This window comes from Lissotriton helveticus, chromosome 7 (assembly GCF_964261635.1).
Source record: "Lissotriton helveticus chromosome 7, aLisHel1.1, whole genome shotgun sequence".
NCBI classification, from domain to species: Eukaryota; Metazoa; Chordata; class Amphibia; order Caudata; family Salamandridae; genus Lissotriton; species Lissotriton helveticus.
This window is the reverse complement of record NC_136068.1, coordinates 1,264,136,395-1,264,157,173: the sequence shown is the minus strand read 5'-3', so window position 1 is coordinate 1,264,157,173 and position 20,779 is coordinate 1,264,136,395. Positions and strand designations below refer to the sequence as shown.

Genomic DNA, 20,779 nt, shown 5'->3' with positions numbered 1-20,779 from the left:
CTTAGTGAACAAAAGGCATATTTACACAATCACAGCAGGGAATGTCTGAAGGCTGTGTCCAGCTAACCGCTTGAACTCTGGAACTGGCAGCGCTTTTATCAGGCTGAGCTAATTAGTGCTATCCCAGCCCAGGGGACGCATTCATCTTTGTAATTTCTTTCAGGCTAAAGAAAGTATGTGTTTTATGTATTTCCAAATCAGTGTTTGGGTGTTTCAAGCAAATCTACCCATTATGCAGCAAACATTACGCTAATCACAACCATCTTTCATACGTTATGCGATTAGAGTTTAATTTTGCATCTCACATTTGGAAGGGGTCAGCGCTCTGGCACTCTCACAGACACGTATAGGATTGCGAATATTCAAAATTGCATCTCGCAATTACCAGATGATCACAAATAACTGTAGAGTGTTGGCTGCACTTCTATAGTTCATTATTTTCATGGTATTAATATTGCACACCTCTCAGATAGCCTAGTGTCTAGAGTCCTTGTCAGCGCAAGCCTGCAGAGGCGTCATTCGAAGATCAGAGAGGATACAGTGACTGAAACATGTTTACGAGAGACCACACCACACAAAACAAAGCCTGGGAAGGTTCAACAAGGGAATTTCCTGTAGCTATTTATCAACAGGAGGACAAAGTTCCTAGATTTGGGTGCAAAAGTCACCCATGGATCAAGGTGCAGACAGTCACCAACAAGGGTGCAAAAGTCACCCGCATGCAACATCCGGCAATCCTAAAAAAAGATCTCCGATAAAGTGACCCTTCGGGGGACCCGTAGGGAATTGCAGCGCCGGCCCTACGAGGAGCAAACGCCCGATGATGAAGCATTACACCCCCCGGGGTGTGTGAGGGCAACAGAGGATGTAGAATTATTTTCCCTCTCACATTAGGACATTTTTACACCTAGGATTACTTTAGTCTACCTTCTTTCTTAATTTTTCTTTGTTTTAAAATATGGGTGACTGTTAGCACCCCGATACATGGGTGACCTTTGCACCCTTGTTGGTGACTTTTTGCACCTTGATACATGGGTGACTTTGGCACCCTTGTTGGTGACTGTCTGCACCTTGATCCATGGGTGACTTTTGCACCCAAATCTAGGAACTTTGTCCTCCTGTTGATTAATAGATTTATATTAGGAGCATGGACACTGGACCTTTTCAGATCCTTGCCCCCCCCCCCTCTTTGTTTAATATAATTTCCTGTCGCTCCCATGAATGATGCGCTGCCTAGCAGCCTGCCGCTGCCTGGCGACCCACCTGAGTGGAGTGCATTGCACTAATTTTGGCAGGCAGAATATGCAGTCTAAAGCGGCATGAGGGACTAGATGGCGGCACGCTCACTATCCGCACATCCCACCAAGGTCCACCAATGAAAACAAGTATTGGCAAAGCCAACAGGTTTAATCTGTTGACTTCTTTGCTACTAATTTTTGCCAATGCTTATCCTTATAACCAAAATGAAAATAAAATGGTGATATGCCATTGCTGTAGAGCGATGATCAAAAAAATAAATTTAAAAAATCCTATACGTGTGTGTGTGTGTGAGAGAGAGAGAGAGAGAGAGAGAGAGAGAGAGAGAATCTGCAAAGGAGGCCTAGCCTAACTAAATAAATGCAGTAATGCATCACCATGTGTGTAAATTTAAAAGATGTCTTACACCCATCTTGGAGCAGGAAATAATAATGTGCAAAAAGGCACCATTTAAGAAAGGAGAGGGAGAGTCCCGGAAGCTGGCAGAGAATTACAGCTTCCGAGTCTTCCCAAAAGCAACTAAATAAATACTGCAACAGGGAGATGTGGATCGGATGTCTGGGGAAGTAGACACTGGAGCTAGTTGGTAGAGGTAACAATGGAGTTTGGAAAAAAACACAGGGGCGGAGGAAAGCAGCACATGACAGAGAGTAAGAAAAAATGAACTCCCATTAAGAGCTTAAAGAAGAAGAAAAAAGTAGTTCCCCGAGTGTGAGCTGTTGAAGGATACAAGTCATTCAATCAAAAGCATGGTAAAGAAACTATAAGCAACGGGCTGACCCAAAGCCCACTGTAAATACTGGCACTGGCCACAATAGGTTCACTTACAGGTCTTTCCTCTCCTCTTGGTTAGTATTAGAAAGGAAGGCCTGCAGGGGGAGGGGAAGTGGTACTGGCACAGTGAGGCATTAAATTAACTTAATGAACTGACAATTGTATGATAGCCGCGGTCCGTGCAGGTATCAGCGGTGGGGCCGGATTTTGAGGGACAATGCAGAGGGAAAATAATTAATTAATTTTCTCTCAACATCATCCCTCGAAATCCCCCGCCAACAGGCCTCACTGCCCCACCGCTGTTACCTGCACCGACCGCAGCTGATAACCAACTACCAATTGGCAAAAGTGAGCTAAATAGAAACTGAAAATTGTGTGCTACCTAGTATCTAGCAATAAAGGGCTACTTGGAAACTGGATCTCACGCGGTATGTGGAAGTTGCCTGTGATGTGTCGAAATTGTCTTTAATGAGACCTAGCTATGATGTGCCTGCTTCTCACAGACTATTATACATTAAATATCAATGGTGTTCTTACAGGGGTCAAGTGCCTGCTAAGGTGTGCCAATAAAGTGCTTATTGGGAACTGGCTAAAATGTTTGCTTGCATGAACAACAGACGATGTGAGTATTTGCAACTGGCAATGATGTGGTAAATGAACCAGCAGCTTGTGTAATTGCTTACAATATGCTACTTGGGAACCGTCTATGATCAGAACTAGGAAAGCTGTTCTTATTTGTAACTAACATTGCTCTCCTCTAGAAGCATTACCACCCCCCAAACCGCAGGGCTCTATTCTAACATCCCATACTAATAAACCTTCCACTTACTGCCCATCACGCTACCACCCCAACCCACAATATGCCAATTGCATGACTAAATCTCAACCTTGCCACCATCCTTTCTACCAGACTAATACCACCACATCCCAACCTAAAATCCTCTTCAGACTGAACAGCACACCCAGCACGACATACCAGAACCAGCACACCCACCTTCTCCTCCCCAGCAATACGGTTCTACTACTCAAATTTGCTACTAGTTGGGTTTTTTCAAGTAACTAACTCACAAATTAAAATGTCAGAGACCCGAGTGATGCTGGGGGTCCTATCTCTTTGGGTTTTAAAGACCAAATCAACACGTACATTTATGTCGACCACCGCATATATGTTCTCTGAATATAAAAACTATTTTAGATTCTTTATGTACAAGGGTTCGAAAACTGTTCAATAAAGTGCTATTAGACAGATTTCTTGCCCACCGCCTCCAAATTCCACCCTACCTTAAAAAGCCACCCTTACAGTTTTTACTGAAACACATTGACCTCCCATTGCCACAGAGGAGGGTGACCCAAAAACCCAGACAAAAGCAACATAAATACACATTAACCTGAAACCAAGTAATTTATTGTGGTGGTACTTGTCCTACCTGGTAAGCAACCAATATAATCCTTCAATAAACCCACAGTGGTTTTGATTGGATTTATCCAGTCTATCAAGAAAAGTCTATCCATGACTTATGTTTTTCTTCTCTAAAACATACTGACTCAATCTCTCATGGTTGTGCAAGGGTCCTGGAAGTTGATTAACTATTACACTTAGCATAACGATCTATTGTATATTTGATTACTGTATATTCAATGCTCACATAACTATGTTTTATGCACACCAAGGAATGGTCAATATAAATACTCCATTGTACTCGTGTGTGGAACACTAGAGTTCACAGTCTAACGCCCAAAGAGGACATCAGACTAGATACACACGTATATTTTGTCACCTAAATATTATAATCTGCATCCAGGTTCTCAAGCATTCCAAAAAAGGTCTAAAGCATTTGAAAATGTTTCTCATTACAGAACCTTTTGTGTCTCACTTGTACCACCCACCAACACAACACTTCTCCACCCACTCACTGCTAGGCTGCCACAGCAACATGCGCATCACTACCACGCCCATCACCCTATATCTGCACTATCCCTCTTGTGTCATCACACGATGACCTCAGAGATAGGCACTGCCTCTTGCTCTTCACCTTGTTTTTTTATCCACACGTCCCTCACGCTATTTCCCCTCTGGCCAGGTGTCTTTTCTGCCTCAATACAAAAAAATGGCAAAAAGCAGAAATGAATGCCACTGCTAACGTAGGTCTTTGTCGGCATTATATCGTACTAGAATTATCCTTGCTCTCGGATCTGAAGAGAAGCCTTAAGCTCAGCCAAATTTCCTAAAAAGTGATCACCCTGTTTTCTCATCTGTTAATCTGAAGCGGACATTGGGCAGAGGCAGCGGTTTGTGCTTGAATGAGATCTTCCTCCATCTCACAAACGTTGGGTTCTTACAACAGGTGAAACATATCTTGCTCCTTTAGCACATTTCTTTCACAAACAACTGCCATTTTTAAGTGTTTTACACTTTCACAGGCATTAAGTCCTAGTTACAGCAGATGTCTGAGGAAAAAAGATTAAGAACAAGGAGTCGAGGCGTTCTGGGTCCTTGCAAAGTGCCTCTCTGTGCATGGTCCTATTTTTGTGCTGTGGCAGGTGCTGTATTTATTTATTGAGCTATTTATAAAGTGTATACTTTCACCTAAAGGCATTTTAGCTCTCTGGCCTATACATAAAGGAAAGTCAAAAACATCAAACAGGTTATAAAAAGGAAAGCTTGGTTTCCAGTGTCAAAGAATGTCCTATACGTAGAAAGAAAGAGGGCTGAAGGACTACATAGTGTCCTTATTATACTGTGTAGAACAGTTTATGGCAGTTAATGCAAACAAGAAAATCTACACTGCCGGGGGAACCCTTTTTCTCTTTAACCATCTATCTTTATCTTGAAAATTCCCTACTCGCTAAAACAGAAATGCTATGTATTATGCTGGATGAACACCGTTCCATGTACTATTTATTGATAAATATATTTGTTTAACTTTCCCAGCTCAGAAGAATACACCAGTTACTCCTGGCTTCCTTCCTACTGTTAGTAATAGCCAAGCTTCTGAACTCTAGACTATGTTGTGCCAATGTGCAGTTTTTTGGTTTGTAAAAGGATGTAACTAACATGCTTCAAACCACACACAATGCAAATGCGAAGTATGAATCCGCAACAAAGCAAAATTTTATATCAATCACTTTTAAATGACTACATCTGGTGTTTAAGTGGAAGCAGACACTTGTTATCTAATACTTGCAGGAAAAACTACTGTTTCCACCTAATATCTGGACATTAAGAACATTGAAACAAAAAAATGTAAACTCAATGGCTTATCGTCTTTCCATTACGGGCAGAAAATGTTTTTTAGGATTACGAGATGGGAATTCCACTCAAATTGAATCGATGGATGTATAAATGTAATTTATTAATATAAACCCGGCTTGGGAGGCTGGGGTTGTTTTTTTGAAGCATCGCACTCAAGCTTTCTAATTAACTTGACAACTAGGACAATTCTAAAATCTCTTCACTGGCAGCCTGAAAGATAATGCTGTCCGTGCTAAATATCCCCCACAAGATCAGAGATACCACACAGCAGCAATATCTCTCTATAACAGAGCGACAACCATCTAACAACATGTTCCTTATCCATGATTGAAATGTTGTGCATTAAAAGGCCAAACCTTTCAGACAGACAACCCAGACTTGGAATAGAGAGAGACCTGGCAGGCAAGCACATTGTGATCTGGTCGCATCAGCTTTGAAAACTTAAGTTATGGATATCTATGATGATTTCTCAGCTATGGACAATTTCTCCCCTTTGGGACGAAACTAGGAGGAACCACTCTAGTTTTTTTCCACTATTCCCCCTGATGTAGTGGCCAAGAATATACTAGAGGCCAAATCCGGCTCACCAACAGACCCCTGTCCACCTGAAGTCCTATAAAAGAATGTGGAGGCAGTAAGTCCCAAACAGACTCTTATTTTAATACCATGTTCAGCTCGGGCACCTTCCCATCTATATGGAACGATTGCTCCATTCTCCCTTTTGTGATGAAACCTAATTTAGATGTGGTTAATCCAGCTAACTATCGTCCTATTGCCCGTCTATCCCTTCCGGCTAAAATGGTCGAAAAGATAATGAATAAGCAATTTTTCATTCAAGACAATGAATTGCTCGACCACTCTCAGTATGGATTCCGACAGGAGCATAGTACCGAAACTGCCCTTATCAATGCTACTGAGGAGATCAGAGCAGTGATTGTCAGAGGGGGGACAGCCGCCCTGATCCTCCTCGGTTTATCAGCCGCCTTTGATACGGTGGATCACAGCTTATTACAGAAGTGGCTGGATTCAATGGGGGTACAGGGAATGGAACTGACTTAACTAGCCTCCTTTCTGAAGGAAAGGAGACTAACAGTCACTATGGGCAGTTTTCAATCGAACCATACGTTTTGCCCTGTGGAGTCCCTCAGGGATGTCTCCCTGAGTCTGACTCTTTTTAATATTTATGTTACGGAACTTGCCTCCTTGATTGGAAAATGTGGCATTTCCTTGACTCCTGAGGGACTCCACAGGGCAAAACGTATGGTTCGATTAAAAACTACCCATAGTGACTGTTAGTCTCCTTTCCTTCAGACCGAGATAGTCGTGGCAGCGTATAGGAAACAAGCCTTGCCTGCCCTGCAATTTCAGAACTGCATAACAGAGGTAAACAAATGGATGGGAACACATTGTCTGAAGCTAAATTCAGATAAGACCGAAGTTGTCATCTTCGGTAATCTGCAACCTATATGGGACAATCTCTGGTGGCCAACTGAGATGGTGAAGCGCCCAAACCGGGACAAAAGACCAAATATTTAGGAGTGTGGATTGACACTAAATTAGCACTATCACATCAGACTAATGCTATCGTCTCCGCCTCCCATTTTATGATAAAAAAGTTGAAGAAAATCCTGCCTAACATTCCGATAGATTCAAGAAAGTCGGTGGTCACTACACTGGTACAGTCTAAACTGGACTACTGCAATGGTCTCCATCTTGGTATGCAAAAGAAATACCAAAAACAAACTTCAGACAATCCAAAACACTGCCGCTCGTCTACTGGGCAACTTTTCCAAGTATGACTCAATGTCCAAGGAGATCCGTAGCCTCCATTGGCTCCCGGTGGGTCAGCGAATCAAGTTCAAAACCCTCTGCCTAGCCTATAAGGCATTGAACAACACAGGACCTTTTGCTCTTAGAAGACTTTTTGACTGGTAACAACCAACCAGACAGCTACGATCCAAGGCGCAAGATTGATGAACGTTCCAAAAATACGAACCAGAGGCGAGGGAGGCCGAAGCCTATCTTAAGGCACAGCAAAACTGTAGAATACACTGCAGATCGAGCTCAGGGGAGCCACTTCCCTCCTTACTTTTAGAAAGAAATTAAAAACATGGTTATTCCAGAATTGATCCCCAGGGGATGAATACTGCATACATAGCGCCAAGACACCTTTGGGTATTCGCGCGCTGTGCAAGTCTCACTAACATAACAAAGACCAGGGAGCTTAAGAAAGCACGTCCTTTCCCAGGTTCTGCTGATGCTAGCCTTCCTCATTCGAGACGGAGTAACTGAAGGCCTGAGTGGCGTAGCGCCTTATAAATCTCCAATTCAAGGTAATGGGCCAGAAACCAATAGTTACAAAAGAGAAAAAAGCACGCTAAAGTATTAGCAATGACTTCCTCTGAAGGGAGCTCCCCAGTGAAGTGTTGCATCAGTGGTTACCTCTCTCTGCAAGCAGCCGGCGCTGACGCTCTCGATCCTGTTCAGACTGGATTGCTCTCATGTACTGAAGAACCTGCAAGAAAAAAGACAAGGGATGAGGAAAAATTGCCAGCATGGCAATGGGTGCTGTGTAAGACAATCACATGTGCGATAAGAGACAGGACAAAACAGAGAGAAATAAATAAGGAACAATACTGACAGATGTAGGACACTCAACAGGACGAGAACAAACACTGATAAAGACAAGGGCACGAGACAAAGCGAGACTAGAGTGAGCTTCAACAGGAACCTCAAGATCTGCCACGAGAACACGAGCAAGCCTGTTAGAAGACAGGAGGTAGCATGAGCTAGAGATAACAACATATTGCAGGAGTCTGGAGAAAGTAAAGGAGCAGGACATTAAATATAGCAAACAGACCAAGTCAGATCAGCAGGAACAAAATAAGTCTGACAGAGAAAGAATGGGGGAGGTGGAGGGGGGAGGAGGCATCCTGATAAATGCCAAACAGTGAAAGACAACATGCAAGCCTAAACATGACCGTGAGCAAGAAATAAGTGAAATGTGAGTGAAAAAGATCAAGCCATGAGTGAGCCCGACACAGGGTGGACCTTTGGTAATCAGTAACATTAGCACTTTTAAACAACAGTAAGGTGATACACAGCAATTTACAAACCCTCTATATAGACATGTTAAGAAGCGCAAGATATGAAGAACAAGGGGTGAACACCTCACCTCACCATCACCCTCCACCCTCCACCCAACCCCCTCCCCAACCCTAAGATGACCACACTCCCACATACCGCAGTAGCACACTGTTTGCACTGCTTCTCATCAAGACAGTCTCCAGCTATTTTGGCCAAAGTTGGATCCAATGGATTGTCCTTCAGGTCCAGCCACTTCAGGCTCTGCAGAGAGAAAGGCAGACGTTTAACACAGCCCTATAGGAACACTACTATACTCTTATATCCTCTGTGCCTTTTCATCTGATATCAAAGGTGATCAATCTCGATGATAGACGGTACATGTGTAGAGATCACAGCATAAAATGTAGGCTTGGGTGCTATGAGGGCCCCATGCAGTGCAGTGCAAAGGGTGGCCCCGCCCTTACCACGCTAAGTAACATTGTGCATTGTCACAACATTGCTAGTGGCCAAAGTCCTAACCATGGAAATAAACTTCAGCCCTAATTCCAGATTATCCCAGTGGAGAAGGGAAATGGAGTTATGTGAAAAAGCCTCAGCTTCGACAGATTCAGACAGCATCTTCCCAACAGAAAGGTTCAAAGTGATGCTGCTGCCTGAAATCCCTTCTCTACCTGCAGTTAAGAGATTGAGACTGAGGCGTACCTTATGTACACTAACTCCTAGTCACTCTAATAGCAGGCACCATTGCTGCAGGTGAGGTACACAACAAGTATTCTTATGCTGCCCTTGCTCCACATTCGACCGTCTTAGTTCTGAGTATCTTTATTGTAGCAGTTGATGACAAGACAACGTAGCACGGGATGCACAATTCCCTGTAATTCAGCCATTGTCAGATGATTCTGGCCAGATCACCAGAAGCACTAGTCAGTCTCATGAGTAATGTTAGGGCCACCCTATATTACCTGGAAATGTCAAGGCGGCAAGCAAAATCATCTTTTACTGTTTCACTGAGAACTGAGTTTGTTGATGCTCTGGTTTAGGAGACACTAAGGAGATGCTTCCCCACATATTCTGGGTGCTAAGTCTATCTCTGGTAGTTTCAGAGTGCCTGTGATCACAATAACACTGGTGGATATGATAATCTTGTGTAGATGAGAAAAACTCATCCCTCTAAAAAAAATGTAAAAGACCCATAATTCTCATAACAAGTAAATTAACAAATCAATCATGAAATTGTGTATCACACCTGGGGAACGTTTTGTCTTTGTACCAGCATAAGAGGACGTTTCACAACTTCTAGATACACTTGGGATACATATGCAGTTCCCCATCTTGCTAAAGCACACTATAACCATAAAAAGTGAGTTGAATACCAGTTCTCATGAGCAGCCTTCACCTTTCCTTTTTAATTGGAATCTTTGGAATGATAGCTATACAACATACGTCTCCCTCAAACAAACGTTCAAGTGCATCTTTGTGAGGAGAAAATTGGAATTTATTTAAGCCCACCCACTGCTGGTATGTGTACGTGTTTGGACGCCTAGGTGCTGCTGGAAACTGAAGGTATGCCATCCAGAAAGGAAGGATGATGTAAGCAGAAGTATTCTAATCTGGATGAGTCAAAGGGAGTCGCAAACACTTTTAGGAAGAGTCAGGCCTGATCATCACACTATCCTCCCAAGGAAACTTCACATTATCCTGAAAAGTTAATTTCCTTTCCTTCACTGTACAATCATGTCAGAAGAAAGTGTGGGTTGGGCGAGAGACAGGGGAGAGACGAAGAGCAACAGACAAGTGGGAAAGCGAGGGACCTGGTAGCAGTGTGCGGCTGCCAGGTCCTCACACATTCAATTTACAAACAAAGAAAGATAGAAAATAAATAGGCGGAGAGCAACCTACCCTTTGGGGGCAAGTATGAGGTGGTGGTGAGCCACCTGGGGAGAAAGGAAAGCTATACTCTCCCAATGGAGTGCTATAAAAACAAAGTACTTCAGGTGTGGAAGGATACAACTCATCCAATCAAAAGGATGGCAAAGAAGCTATGCTTGAGGAGTAAGGGACCGACATAGCTAAGAAAGCCATTGAAGCACGTGCAAGGTGTCGATCCAAATTTCCCTCATTTAATTGTATTTTTCAAAAAAATTCTTTAACAAAAGCTTTGGCTTATGTTGTACCTTGATTCATCTTCCCCTTAGCTGTTTAGCCAGAATGAATGTAATGTTTGCGTAGAATGTTGGAATGCTTTATGTCAGAGAGTGGAATTTGAGTGTGCTGTTTGTGTGTGGAGAATGACAGTTGAAGAGAGTAGGCTGAGCAGCAACCATGCAGCTCCTGGTGGGACCTTCCATATGATCTTCTTAAGACCTACTAAGACTTCTATGGAACATGTAACAAATTACCAATACACCTCTTACATGGATATACCTCCTGGCTACCTGTGATCATCATTACAATCCATTTACAACAGCTGTCTGTGGGTGAAACCTAAATAGCGTGCTAAGAAAAGTGCATGGTTGACTAAAATGAATAACTTGTTATTTTCCAAGCGCTCTGAAAGGCTGTGCATTACCTTTAGATGGGAAAAGCTGACAGGAAGGACACTCAGTCTGTTGTTCAGTAAGTCGAGATGCTGCAGATTGATCAAGCGGCCAAATTCGGAAGGGAGCTGTAGGAGCTGGTTCTTACTCAGATCGAGCCTCACTATGTGTGTTAGTGCACAGAACTCCGACTGCAATAGAAAGACATTAACAACAGTTAGTACTCCAGCAATCCTAACTTTCTGCACAGAACTCCGACTGCAATAGAAAGACATTAACAACAGTTAGTACTCCAGCAATCCTAACTTTCAGCTTCAGAAATGTTCTCATATTCTGCGTCCTAATGTACTCAGTTGTCGCATATACCATTTTGTGTTCCGCCATCTCCTCCCATCATAAGCCAGGATGACCTTATCCATTTAAGAGGTTATCGGACACTGCGCCTCAGACTCATAATGGAAGCCAAAGAGTGTGTGCTCACCCACATGTCTGCTTGTGCTACTTTTTTCAATCAATTTCAACGTGGTTGGAAGGGTGCCTATTTTCCACAAGCACAAAGGCAAACACAGAGCGTGTGCTTTTCAGTCTTCATTCACAATTTTTAATCAGGAAGCTTTATCTCTTTGTCGTTTGTACTCTACATCACCTCTAAAGCTCCATTTAATATTAAAAGAACTTTGGCTACAAACATTGGTTGTTCTGTGGGGCTCAAACACACATGCATCGGTATACAGACTTTCAGATTCGGTGCACTTCTTTCAAAGAAGGGAACCAGGCCAAAAGTCTCCTCTGCTAGAAACATATCTAGGCCCCAAGAATCTTCGGAATATTTTATTCATTCTCAAAGAAAGAAAATACTCTTTACAATACGACTATACATCGACTACTTTTTCTTAAGTTGATGGGTCAAGATATATGTGCAACTCTTATAATATTGATCTTAAGCTGTTTTAAAAGGCTTTCCTTTTTTTAAATTATGCACTGGACGTATCTTGTGATGAGTTGACTTACCTGAGTCAATGTTTTTACTTCATTTGCACTTTTTGAGATGTGTTAGAAAATGCGCAATGGTTTCAATGAACCTACAAAAATATTTATTCATTTGAAGTAAATATTCTTTTTCAGCACCAGATTATATGTTCTAACCTAACACAGAAAGGTCAACTCGGCATCTAACATGCATCAACAGTGACAAAAAGGATGAAGTTATCTGTATGGTGACTTCATTACTCTTAGTCCATCGGTTATTTTCTGTTATCAACTAGCAGAGTATTCATGCACTCAGTGCCAGGACCAGAAAATACCCGCAAAGCTCTTTTAATACAGAGCTTTGTGTGCCAGTAATGGCTATATGTGCATGTATCATGTGTGGTGCATACCCCGTCTCAACGCATGCAAGCACCATTGCCAGTGCCCTTCAATTTGAAAAAGGAGACAAATGGTGTGTGATTTCAGACAATGGCAGAGCCTACAGACAAAAAGTAATAGAGTACCCATAAAGGTAACATTGATCTGCTTTTACGTCCTAGCTCATTCCCATTCCACAGCAAATGACCTTGAAAAGGTGAGGAAAATTAAGACAAATCTCTGTATCTCTACGTAGGGAAGCCAGTAGAGCCGAATGTTGGCAGAATGCAGGTGGGGGTAGCCATTTGTATATCTCCAATAGGCACATGCCGGAAGGGAGCATGCCCAGACACCAGTGAAGAAGGGGCTCCAGCAGAGAGTGGCAATGGGTGATGCATGATGTTATCCATCTAGAAACAGTGGCCTTAGCAGTTGCTTGGGAATACAGAGATTGGAAACAGAAGGGCGTTGCTTTAGACAATCATAGAACAGTGCCTCGAGAGAAAAAGTTAATCCAACTAATTTTTGAAAAGTGGTTTTAATATTCTCAATAATCTTGGAGGAAGAAAGGACGATACGAGTTTGACAATATCTATAAAAAGGCATTGATACACGAGATGCTAACACCATAACGCCATATTCTAATATTCCTGTACTCATTCACGGAATTATACAAATTTGTTGGAAACTTATTTTTACGAAACCCTAAAGTAGCCATTACATATACATGGCTCAAACTTTATCGCTGGAGTGGTTTATTTATTTATTTTCAAAGTTTTATATAGCGCGAACAAGATCTTTGCAGATATCAGAGCGCTTTACAAAGGGAAGGGGTAAGGGAAACACGGGGTGAATGAGCAGACTTTAGTAAACAATAATAGTAGTAGGTAAAATGTGAGTAACATAATAAGATCGCAATCCGATAAAAGCATAAAACAGGTAGATAAAAAGTGAAAAAGGTCAACAAGTAATAATAAAGTAAACAGCTAATAAAGAGACGGTATATAGCCTTAGCTCGGAACAAAATTGAGTTCAAGTGAATTTAGCCATTAGGATGGCTTTAACTTCTTTCTTAAAGAGTGCTGTGGAGGAGATCAGCCTCGTTTCGGGAGGTAGTGAGTTCCAGATCCTAGGTGCCATTCCTGAGAAGGATCGTTTGTATGTTTTCTCCTTCCGGAATCTTCGAGGTTTCAGGAGGAGATTTTTTGAGCTTCTCTTTGTTCTCGAGCCTCCTGATAAAGACAGCTTTTGGGTGAGGTAGTTGGGTGACTTGTAGTGTACAGCCATGTGTGTCATGCAGGCAATTTTCATCTGTATTCTGGCTTCAAAAGGCAGCCAGTTCAAGGATCTGAAATCAGGGGAAATATGCTAATGTTTTCTTGATCCAGTGATCAGTCTCGCAGCAGCGTTCATGGGAGGCTCTTAGTGGTGCAGTTGTAGATAGAGGGAGTCCGCTGAGAGCCACAATTCCGTAATCTATGCGTGGGATGACTAGGGCTTGTACTGCAGTTTGGAAGTCCTTAGCTGGGAAGAAGGGTTTAAGTTTCCTCAAAGTGTTGATTTGGAAATTAGCTCCCTTAGTTGCTTTACTGATATGCTGCTGCATGTTGAGATTGGTGTCAAGTGTGATGCCCAAGGATTTCGCTGAGTCCACGATGGTGGGTTGGATGTTGAGTGCGGTTAGGTGCTTGAGCCAAGATTGGGTGGTGGAGATTTTTGCAGGAGGAGAGATCAGAAGGAACTCAGTTTTCTGCGCATTCAGTTTGAGGTGATTATCGGCCAACCAAGATTGGGTGTTTCTGAGCGTGGCGTTCAGAAGTTTGATGTCATCCGGGGATTCAAGTTTGAGGTAGAGTTGAGTGTCATCAGCGTACATATGGAAGTGCACATTCGATGCTTGGAGCAGAGTGGTGAGTGGTTCCATGACTAGATTGAACAAAGTGGGGGATAAGGAAGATCCTTGTGGGACACCTAATGTTACGGGTACAGCTGAGGACAGCACGTTGTTGATCTTAAACCTCTGAGACCGATTATGTAAGAAGGAAGTGAACCATTTGAGAACAGTCCCAGATAGACCCATTCTGGTGTTTAACAGATCGAGTAGGTTCTCATGTTTGACGGTATCAAATGCAGAGGAGAGATCAAGTAGGATGAGAAGGCAAGAGTCATTGTGATCAAGGAATTGGAGGGCGTCATCAATTATGTGCGTCATAGCCGTTTCCGTACTATGTTTTGCTCGGAAGCCTGATTGATGAGGGTTGAGGAGGTCAAACTGATCGATGTGTTTTGTCAGTTGGAGTTGTACGCATTTTTCCAGCAGTTTGGCCAAAGTGGGGATATTGGTGATAGGGCGGTAATTGTTTAGGTCGAGCGGATCAGCTGTAGGTTTCTTGAGTATAGGCGAGACTTGTCCTACCTTGAGAGAGTCGGGGATGAGCCCTTGTTGTAGGGAACTGTTAATGATTTTAGTCCAGAGAGGGAGGAGCAGGGGGATGAAGTCTTTTACAGCATTAGCAGGTAAGGGGTCTGTGAGGTGATTAGAGGGTTTCAGGGTGTCGAGCAGTTTGTTAATTGATTCTTCTGAGTAAGTGTCGAAGGACGACCATGCAGCGTTATTTTTAGGTTGAGTGGTGGTTCTGTTGATGTGGCTAGAATATCGGTTTACATCATTGAGGAGTTCGCTTTTTATATTATCAGTTTTTTGCTTGAAGAAAGCAGAAAAGTCTTCACAGGATGGTATATTACTTGTTGTGCTGTTAGATTGAAGAGGTTGTTCCTTGGTCTGAGTTTTGACTAGTTCAAACAGTTTTCTTGGACGATTTTTTGCTTGGTCAAGCTGGCGTCTGAAGAAGTCTGTTTTCGAGCGCTTGATTTTCCTGAAGTAGGCGTTCCTCTTTTTCTTGAGCGTTTTAAGGTGCAATGCTGAGGGAACTGATCTCCAGGTGCGCTCTGCCATGCGCATGGCCCGCCTATCTTCATTGAGTCTGCCGTCATACCATGGGTTAGAGATCTTGGTGGAGGCTCTCTTCAGTTGCAGTGGGGCGGCTTCATTAATTATTGAGGTCATAGCGTTGAAGTATTGGTCGGTCAGACATTGCACATCAGCAGCGCCGGTGGGGGGAAGGAGGAGGCTGGTGCTGTGGGAAGGCAGGGAGTTGGGGCTAAGCTTCTTCATGTCCCTTTTCCAGATCTTGGGTTTGTGGGGTTGAGTCGGGTTAAGTTTAACCTTTTCATTTATGTAGAATGTGATAATGTGGTGATCTGACCAGTCACAGGGTTGGATTGCCTCCAGTTGGGTAGAGTCCTCTTTGGCGATGATAAGGTCGAGGATAGATCCTTTGTCATGTGTCGGGCTGTTACAAATTTGGGTGAGGTCAAGCGCATTAAGGAAAGATTTGAGAATATTCACCACTGCATCTTTCTGATCATTCCAGTGAAGGTTGAAGTCACCCAGGTAGATTTGAGTGTTTTGCCGACCGGAGTTGGTTGAAATCGTGTCCATGAGTTGTTGGGAGAAGGTGAGGTTGTCCCCGGGTGGATGGTAGATGACATGTAAGGAGCATACCGGTTTGCCCCCGCTGGTGATCTCGAGGCAAAAGAGTTCACAGGAGGTGAGTGTGGGGACGGTGACTTTAGTCACAGCAAGGTTGTTCCTAGCGATGCATGCGATTCCCCCGCCCGTCTTGTTGTTCCTGTCGAGTCTAATGATGTGGTAGTTGGGGGGGAACTAGAATGTCCAGTATAGGCATAGAAGATTCGGATAGCCAGGTTTCGGTCAGAATAGCTAGGTCGAGGTCCCTTGAGATGATGAGATCAGCGATGGCGGAGGAGTGTCTAGGGGCCGATCTGCAGTTGAGTAGAATGCATTTGAGTCTGGGGGTGAAGAGTGTGGTGGGGGGTACTAGTGAGAGAGGGATTTTTCTGAGGTTCTTGGGGACGGAACTTCTGTTTTTTTGTGTGGGGGACCTGAGGGGATTAGGGAGAATCGTGGGTATGGAAAGGTGTGTGGTAGTTGTGTTTTTAAGTGGAGCTGGGGCATAAGAGCGAAGGAGGGTGTGTATGTCGTGGTCCGAGAAGGGATTGCGGGCGCGTTGGGGGCGGTTGGTGTTATTGCAATTAGGGATAGATAGCCACTGTGGGGCGTGTTGAGTGAGTGGGGCAGTGGGGTGGGTGGTGTGCTTTTTGAGCGAGGGGCGGGTGGGGTGCTTGTTGAGCGTGGAGGTAGAGGTAGGTCGGGGATGTCGTGGTTGTGCGAAGAGGAGTTCTTTGATGGTGTGAAGATCTTCTTTGACTTGTACGATGGTGGAGATAATCATGTACAGTGTGGGGTTAGGGAAGGTGGTGGGGAAGAGAGCCGAGGGTGAATGATTGAGTAATGAATTGGCGATGGGGGGGGGGAGGGTTGCGCTAGTGTTAGTGCAGGCTTCTGCGGAGTCAGAAAGTGGTATGAAATTCGGTAGGTAAGGGAGTTTGGTGGTGAAAAGTGTGGGTGAGCTAGGGGGGACGTTGGTGGTAGTTGTGAGGGCATTGGCGGGAGTTGGTGAAGGCGAGTTGGGGGATGAATAAAGGCTTGAGATGGTGGCGGTGCATGGAGGGAGGTGGGGGCTGAGAATGGGGGGAGAGCGGAGGAGGGGGTAGGGTAGAAGGGGTGGTGTGTTCTAGGCGACTAGTTGGGAGGGTGGGGAAGTGGGGACTGAGCGTGGATAGTGAGATCGGGTGAGGGATGAAACTACTGCGGGGAAGGGGAGATGAGTTAAGGGAGGTGAGGTGTTCTGAAGGACTAGTAGGAGGTGTGAGGTGGGGGGGGTGTGGGTGTGGAGAATGTAGGATGAGGAGGAGAAGGGCTCCACGCCTATGGGTGAGGGTTGTGTAGTAGTTACAGAGGGTGGGTGAGTGGCAAGCGCGCTGGGGGGAGGGGCGAGGTGTGTGACATTCTGATGCTGTGCTGGGTTGGGAGAGTCAGATAGGCTATTAGAGGTGGGGGGTGTTGTGTAGTCTGAGAGGCTCGGATAGGAGATCCGATGGTTGGAGATATGTTCTTTGAGGGTGGGGAACACATTGTCCAGTAGTTCAAGGTTCCTAACTGTGGATTGACAAAGGATGATCCCGTTGTTGTAGATAGTGATGGTAGCTTTGCCTGGGAAGAGCCGGGATGATGTGATGGACAGTGTTAGACCATGGGCGGATTTTCTAGTGGTGGAGACAGAGAGAAAAGCGAGGAACGTTTTCCTCCATTGTGCTCCACGTGTGATGTAGAAGATGATGTTGGTGCTCGTGGCTCCATTGATCAGTGAGTGGTAGGTGTCCACGAAGGGGACTTCCCGGTGGGCCTTCAGGAAGTTGTGTTTGAAGTTAACATTGATACTCCATAAGATAGGACAGAGAGTATAATTTTTATCATCAGACGATTCGTCTATGTAAAAGTGATCGTATTTGAATAAATCAAAGTTGTCCTGAAGAAGGTGATGTTAATTTGATTATTTCACCGAAACGCCGCATCAACGGATATATTCAGTTGGGCATATCAGGCTCAAAGGAATACATTTTAACGTAATAATAGTTTTCAATTCTTTTCCCTTTTTTATACATGAGAACCTTGTGAAATTATGAATGTGTTTTAAAGAGAGTGGGATATTTGATGTATTAGATAAACTATGAATTTGTAACTTGTGTATAAATTGTTTACATAAAGTACTTCCTAAGCATTGGATTATTTACCTTTATACATTTTGTGACTTGCAATGTACTCAATTGTTTTTTATGATGTGCAAAATGGAATTAGAACAATGGCAGCACTCTGCACATAAAGAGTAAAAAGCCCAGCCAATGAAACAGTGGCCTGGAACCTCCAAGGCCGTCTGAGGGACTTGGCACAACTCAGCGGTTCAACATAGTCCCCAGAGCAGGGTATTTTGATCCAGAATGATTTTCTGCTCACACATGCTTCACTTCCTTCCCTTCAACCATGACAACAAAATGTTATCAGGAGGACCTTCCAGGCCCTTTAAGCTTTTCATGAGTTACTCAGACCACTTTCTGAGGCCAGTGAGGATGACATCCATGATGGAGGCCCGGTTGGAACAGAGTTTGGTATCACTCTTCTTCCTGCTGATGACATCACTCTTTGCAAATCATGCCATTCTAGAAAGGGCTATTGCAAACAGAGCAGAGTAGGACAATGACCCAACTATTAGATACAGAGGTTGTGCAGGTCTGCTGCTGTAAAGGGCCAATAGGGTGCATATGTCATCAACACAGAGGACTGCACCATTAGCTACCCCATCTAAAGGAAAAAACGAAATGGAAAGAAACAAATCAGCAAAAACGCTACTAGAAAAGTGCGAGAGGATTTGATTATCATTTACATCAATAGGTGGAAAAAATGGAACTGCAATATGGGGCTCCTGCATAGAGAGAATTGCCAAAAGGGTATGACAGTTGCATGCATGTGGTAGGAAAACAGTTATAGAAACAGTTTCTGTGCTGGCTGCCAAAGACCTGATACCCTAAAGGTTGAGAATGGAAAAGGGGCAGGGTGTAGGAGTGCTCAGAAATCTAAAGAGCATTTTAGGATGCTGAACGCTTCAAGACGACAGATGAATCTAGTAATATACATTCTGACAACATTTCCTTCACACAACTACGCATGTTCACCACTTTAGCTAATGAGGTAACTCACAAATAGACTTTTATGCAAAGAAAAACGGGTTTGCTATCAGAATGGGGCGTAAAGACGAGAGCTGCCAACTTTGGAAAGAAGGGCCCAGGTTCGAGTTTCGGCATCGGCTCAACATCCCGTGTTTCAGGACAAATAATCCTCCGTGCCTAAAAAATCCTCAAAAATTAATGTGTTCTTGTGTAATGTAACTGGTGCTGATGCAAAGCGCTCCAATACCTTTGGGTCGAGTACGTGCTATATAAAACTGCAACAAAATGACAACATACAGGGTCCAACAGATCCTTACACGTGACTGGTCCAAAAACATCAGCTAAGTAGAACCCTAGAGAAACGTTTAATTGAAAATGCTTAAATCTACACTTGCTGTCGCACTTGTGTTCACTTTACAGGTTTTATACACTGACTACAACCCATCAATAGCAATGAAGACTCAAAGCGAAAGCCTATGTATGCCACAATACCCACTGCATGTCAGGCGCCTTACAACTGCAAGCTCCTCTGTCGGGACCATGGACTGCAGAAAGGATGCAAACTCAAGCTCTGTCGCCGGTACACAGCCGCTTATAGAGAGTAAGAGTAATGCACACAGAGCCCTTATCCTCACTAGGCATATCTCAAAAGCCTAACTGACTCTACATTAAAAGGCACTATTACAAGGAGTCTTTCTGAATGGCTGTTTACTTTCCAAATACCCCAGATCAACAAATGAGGAATAAGGAACATCCAGGCACACCTAAAAAGCAAGGAAAACGGACACTTAAAATACTGACATTGCAGGACAGAGTCATTACCACAGAAGTGGGCTTTACATGCCAACAGACCTCAAGGATGCATAGTTCACTTTTGCATTGAAAATACTGCAATTATTAGTTCTTTGCTACTGTGGGAAAGGCCACCAATTAACAGAGTTCCGTCTCCTGTTCGGGATACAGCTTAGCAAGAGATGTGAATGATGCATACCTTTACATCGGAAAAACAATAATCATCAGCGATTTCTTTCAGAGCTCCCCGTAGGAAAAACCTCTCTCATGGCAATAACGCAGGAGTAGAAATATTATAAATGGATGGTTAAAAACAAGTTGTTATTGCATCTATCTTTAGATTCTTTTTTGCACACTTGGGGGATTACACACATGTACTGTGGTTTGTAGTACCGTGCAGGAAGCGGCTGTCGCAGATGTGGCTTCTCTTCTCTCCCCAAACCTATCTCGCTTTGCTCTTGCTTCCGCGCACTAGCACACTAGGGGTACGGAGATCTTGCCCCGCCCCTTTTATTCATTGCGCGCACTACACCCAAAGCATTTTGCTTTGGATTCCTGTCTCCAGGGCACAAGTCCTATAAAAAGAAGTGGGGGGACTGAGCGAGTAAGATAATATGCAAATGACCCCATGACATCACAAAGTAGCGCTATAAAAGAAATAAAATAGTGCTAAATGTAAATCTTAAACCTCTGCGCACTATTCGTGCAGGTGCTGCTGAACGTGTCCCGGTGTCTGAAAATTACACCGGGACACGTTCAGTCTATTTCTGTGCAGCCCAACTTCTTGGCAGGGGGGACGGCGTCCATCCTGTGAAAAGAGTGGGGTCGCCGTGTACCTGCGTGTACCCCCGACCAGGGCTTTAAGTGGGGAAAAAAACTGGGGGTGCTCTAAATGGGGCGTGGCAAATTTCTTAAAGGGGTGTGGCCTATCCAAGGAGGGGCGTGGTCTAAATCAAGATAACTTGCATTGTGTTCTTAAGAATATCATGAAGTCGCATCCAAAATCACAATACAGAATCACCCAAAGTAGCGTTTTCCCATATATCACAACTGTAAAACACCTTCTTATTACACTACATTGGAT

General features: G+C 43.8%; 1 protein-coding gene across 2 annotated transcripts in view; it reads right to left on the bottom strand.

The window, feature by feature from the left end:
- Positions 1–20,779, bottom strand: part of LRRC59 (leucine rich repeat containing 59) — a 77,146-nt gene that overhangs the window by 5,740 nt on the left and 50,627 nt on the right. For both annotated transcript variants that reach the window (XM_078654462.1, XM_078654463.1), the window contains exons 4-6: positions 10,941–11,099; positions 8,528–8,632; positions 7,727–7,799 (exon numbers count right to left, since the gene is read on the bottom strand). In XM_078654462.1, the coding sequence (XP_078510588.1) occupies positions 7,727–7,799; positions 8,528–8,632; positions 10,941–11,099 (337 nt within the window). The remainder of the gene's footprint in view (positions 1–7,726; positions 7,800–8,527; positions 8,633–10,940; positions 11,100–20,779) is intronic.